Source organism: Myotis brandtii, unplaced genomic scaffold, assembly GCF_000412655.1.
Source record: "Myotis brandtii unplaced genomic scaffold, ASM41265v1 scaffold4, whole genome shotgun sequence".
Classification (NCBI taxonomy): Eukaryota; Metazoa; Chordata; class Mammalia; order Chiroptera; family Vespertilionidae; genus Myotis; species Myotis brandtii.
This window is the reverse complement of record NW_005365371.1, coordinates 4,118,099-4,122,356: the sequence shown is the minus strand read 5'-3', so window position 1 is coordinate 4,122,356 and position 4,258 is coordinate 4,118,099. Positions and strand designations below refer to the sequence as shown.

The 4,258-nt window shown below is 43.0% G+C and overlaps 1 protein-coding gene across 1 annotated transcript; it reads left to right on the top strand.

Annotated features, from left to right (window-relative positions):
• Positions 1 to 931: 931 nt before the first annotated feature.
• On the top strand, positions 932 to 1,454 carry LOC102249054 (60S ribosomal protein L32). Its single transcript, XM_005873165.2, has one exon. It carries the CDS (start codon positions 939 to 941, stop codon positions 1,401 to 1,403), a length of 465 nt encoding a protein of 154 aa, XP_005873227.1. The 5' UTR covers positions 932 to 938; the 3' UTR covers positions 1,404 to 1,454.
• The last annotated feature ends 2,804 nt before the right edge of the window (positions 1,455 to 4,258 follow it).

Below are 4,258 nucleotides of genomic sequence, written 5' to 3'. Positions count from 1 at the left end.
GATATGCCCATCACATCATATTAGGGTGTGTGATATCCACCCTCTGGTGATATTAAGCTTGATCATTTGTTAAAGTAACATCTGCCAGTTCTCTCCACTATAAAGTTGCTATTTTTCTCTCTCCATACTCTATTCTTTGAAAGTGAGCTACTAAGTTCAGCCCATACTCAAAAAGCAAGGGCGGGGCGACAAATATCAAATGATCCCACTTATATGTAAAATCTAATAAACAAAATAAACTGATGAACAAAATAGGTCCAGGGGCACGGATGGATTGAAAGACTGACAGATCTCAGAGGGAAGGGAGATGGGAAGAGATTAATCAAAAAACATATATGCATGTATGCATAGCCCATGGACTCAGACAGTAGTGTGGTGAAGGCCTGCAGTGGGGAAGGGGCTGGGGGGGCGGGGAGGGCAAAGAGGGAGAAATGGGGGACATCTGTAATACTGTCAACAATAAAAAATTAATTAATTTTTAAAAAGCAATGGAGATAAGAGGAGGCTAAGCTTACCTCCTAGAGTGGGAAGTAGCTACAGGCATTATTTGGAATTCTTCTGTAAGGAATATTTGTCTCTTCTTTCCCAACTATTTATTTATTTATTCAGTAATTTCTTTATGTCAATATGGATGCAGAGCAAAACAGGGAAGAATAAAGAATGAATATGAGCCCTGAACAGTTTTGCTCAGTGGCTAGAGCATTGGCTGAAGAACTGAAGGGTCTCAGGTTCAATTCTTGGTCAAGGGCAGAACCTGGACTGAAGGTTCAATCCCCACCTAGGATTGGTGTGAGCAGAAGGCAACCAATCAATGTGTCTCTTTCACGTCCATGTTTCTCTCTCTCATTCTCTCTCTCTCTCCCTTCCCACTCCCTTCCACTCTCTAAAAATCAATGGGGAAAATATCCTCATTCCTTGGGTAAGGATTTTTAAAAAGAATGGACCTCTTCCTCTGTGCTGCCTACAGAGGTGGCAGCCATCTCCTACTCGGCACCATGGCTGCCCTCAGACCCCTCGTGAAACCCAAGATTGTCAAAAAGAGGACCAAGAAGTTCATCTGGCACCAGTCAGACCGATATGTCAAAATTAAGCGAAACTGGCGGAAACCCAGAGGCATTGACAATAGGGTGCGTAGAAGATTCAAGGGCCAGATCTTGATGCCCAACTTTGGTTATGGGAGCAACAAGAAAACAAAGCACATGCTGCCCAGTGGCTTTCAGAAGTTCCTGGCCCATAACGTCAAGGAGCTTGAAGTGCTGCTGACGTGCAGTAAATCTTACTGTGCTGAGACGGCTCACAGCGTCTCCTCAAAGAACCGCAAAGCCGTTGTGGAAAGAGCAGCCCAGCTGGCCATCAGAGTAACCAATCCCAATGCCAGGCTGCGCAGAGAAGAAAATGAATAGACAGATTGTGTACACATTGTATGTATGTTAATAAAATCATAAAATTCTGCAATAAATAAATAAATAAAAATTAAAAAAGGATGGATATGAAAGTAAACAGGCAGTTGATTGGCACCAGGGCTCAAGTCAATATTACTTAACCTATTTTCTCATTTCTTTGAGATTTGGAGGCTCAGAGCCAGGACTAAAGTGTCTTTTGGATGACTAGATCTGTGTCACCCAGCTTTGGAACCAAGAAAACGGGCCATTGTGTAGATTTCTGACAAATGCATGGTTGACACAGGAACAGAAACTGATTCCTCTCTCAAGAGCAAATTAAATTAAGAAAACTGAAGACACAGAAAAGAGCTTATAATACATGTGCTACCTTTTCTGTAACTGCCCAAATATAGCAAGAAGTACCTCAGCCCTGCATTAACCAGAGTAGTTCTGTACTCAGCTTTCAAGGATACTGAGGAGTGTCAAGAACAGTGGAGGGTCTAGGTGATGGAAATGGAGAAAAATAGTTTATAAGTGACAACCTATGAGAAGAAATTTAACTTTGTATGTATCTCCAGAGCTAACTAGTATCTGACACATAGAAGGGTTTCTTTCTTTTTTTAAAAAAAAAAATTCTCTAGATTCCTTTTTAAAATTTTTTTTTAATTTTTATTGATTTCAGAGAGGAAGGGAGAGAGAGAGAGATGGAGAAACATCAATGTTGAGAGAGAATCATCAGTCAGCTGCCTCCTGCACACCCCCTACTGGGGATCGAGTCCGCAACCCAGGCATGTGTCCTTGACTGGAATCGAACCTGGGACCCTTCAGTCCACAGGCCAATGCTTTATCCACTGAACCAAACCAGCTAGGGCTATAGAAGGGTTTCAATAAATATTTGCTGAATGAATGCTTGTCTTGGGGATCTGTGCCCATTCCCTCAGTAGAACACTGAAGGGCATGGAACAAGGAGTAAGACATTTCTGTGGATTTGGACTTGAAATGAGCTCAAAGCAAATAAATAAATATTCTTAAGTTAAACCTAAAATATCTATGATGTTGCCCTGGCCGGTGTGGCTTAACGGTTAGAGCGTCAGCCCACAGAGCAGAGGGTCTCGGGCTCAATTCCCAGTCAAGGGCACATACATACCTAGATTGCAGGTTTGATCCCCAGCCCCGTTTGGGGTATGAGCAGGAGGCAACCAATCGATATATCTCTCTCACATCCATCTCTCTTATCTCTTTCTTCCCCTCACCCCTCCCTTCCACTCTCTCTTAAAATCAATGGAAAAAAATATCCTCTAGTGAGGATTAACAAAAAGCAAGCAAGCAAACAAAATCTATGATGTTGAAATCATAGGGAAGACACTGAGCTGAGCTGTCATTCCCTGATTATGACATCAATTTGAGGATGTTGGGGTGGGATGATGAAGCTGTTTTTTTTTTTGTGTGTGTGTGTGTTTGGTTGTTTTTTTAAGCTCCAGTTGACTGATACCAAGAAACCCGTGGGCAGTTCTCCAGCAGAGCACCCCTCGTCGTGCTCGGTAACTTCTAACTTTCCTCTTGCCCCATCCTCCTCAGTTGCTGTCAGTTGGTTTGTGGCAGGGGGGAATTCCAGCCCATTTTAGGGAAATTAATAGGGAGGTTCCTGGTCGGTATCCTTCGGTGGACCCTGACGAGAAGGGTAGAGCTGAGACACGCAGTTCTTGGAAGGTTGTGAGGCCAAGAATGGGTATGAATGAACTAAAACCCTCACAGACCATAAACAAAAAAATCCATGTACGTGTTCTCACAAATCTGGAAGCTCAAAGTCTTACACAATCAGATAAAATAGGGGTAACAGGAGGTGAGGTTGCTTTACCATTACCTTTGGGCCATCAGCAAACCAGGCGTCTCCATGTCACTTCATTTCTTAACGAAACTGACCTCCTACCCTTCCTACTTTAATTTTATATATTTTTAATTGATTTCAGAGAGGAAGGGAGAGGGAGAGAGATATAGAAACATCAATGATGAGAGAAAATCATTGATTAGCTGCCTCCAGGCTCCCTACTGGGGATCAAGTCCACAACTCAGGTATGTGCCCTGACCAGGAATCGAACCGGCAACTTTTCAGTGTACCGGAGGATGCCCAACCAACTGAGCCACACAGGCAGTGCTTATTTTTAAGTAATATCTTATTTATAAATATTTACAACATTTGCCTACTTTGCACAGATAGTTGAACGGAAAGCTCCTTCGAATCATGGGATGTGAGATTTGCAAGATGCTGAAGAGATTATTCAGTTCAACCTCCTCATTTTGTAGGTGGGGAAGGCAAATGTTTGGCTTAAGGGTACAGGTCGAGTTAGAAGCCAAGTGGGACTATGACCTCAGCTGTAACTCCCAGTGTAAGGTTCTTCTGTTACCCTAGGGCTGCTCCTCTACCTTGAGTAAACTCAGAGTGGATTCAACGGCCAGACCTAAGACTGTCCTACCTTCCCACCTATCAAAGCTCAGGAACAGACAGTGGGAAAACTTATTAAATGGGTGTTTTTAAAAAAATCATATATGTAAAAAAGAGCAGCTTGGAATTGGGAAGAACAGGTCCCATGAAAGACGGAAATTGTTAGCCATTGAGGACTCAGAGGAGCAGGACCATTTCACCAGCAACCATCCCGCATTTGCCACAAGCCCCCAAGAGAGGCGACCCTCAATCATCCCACAGGAGGTGATGCGCGCTGTCACCCACCACCAAAAATAAAGCAGGAGCTAAAATTTAATACTGAAACCCAGTAATATGAAAACCTGGTAGTTTCGCTAGCCACTCAAACTTAAATTGTCCTCTGAGAATGAACAAACCCCATAGACATGAAAGTTCAGGCATTAGTTAATTCTTA

Bases quoted from the DNA above. Each gene is read 5' to 3' on its own strand.
- LOC102249054 (XM_005873165.2), top strand. From the start codon at position 939: ATGGACCTCTTCCTCTGTGCTGCCTACAGAGGTGGCAGCCATCTCCTA.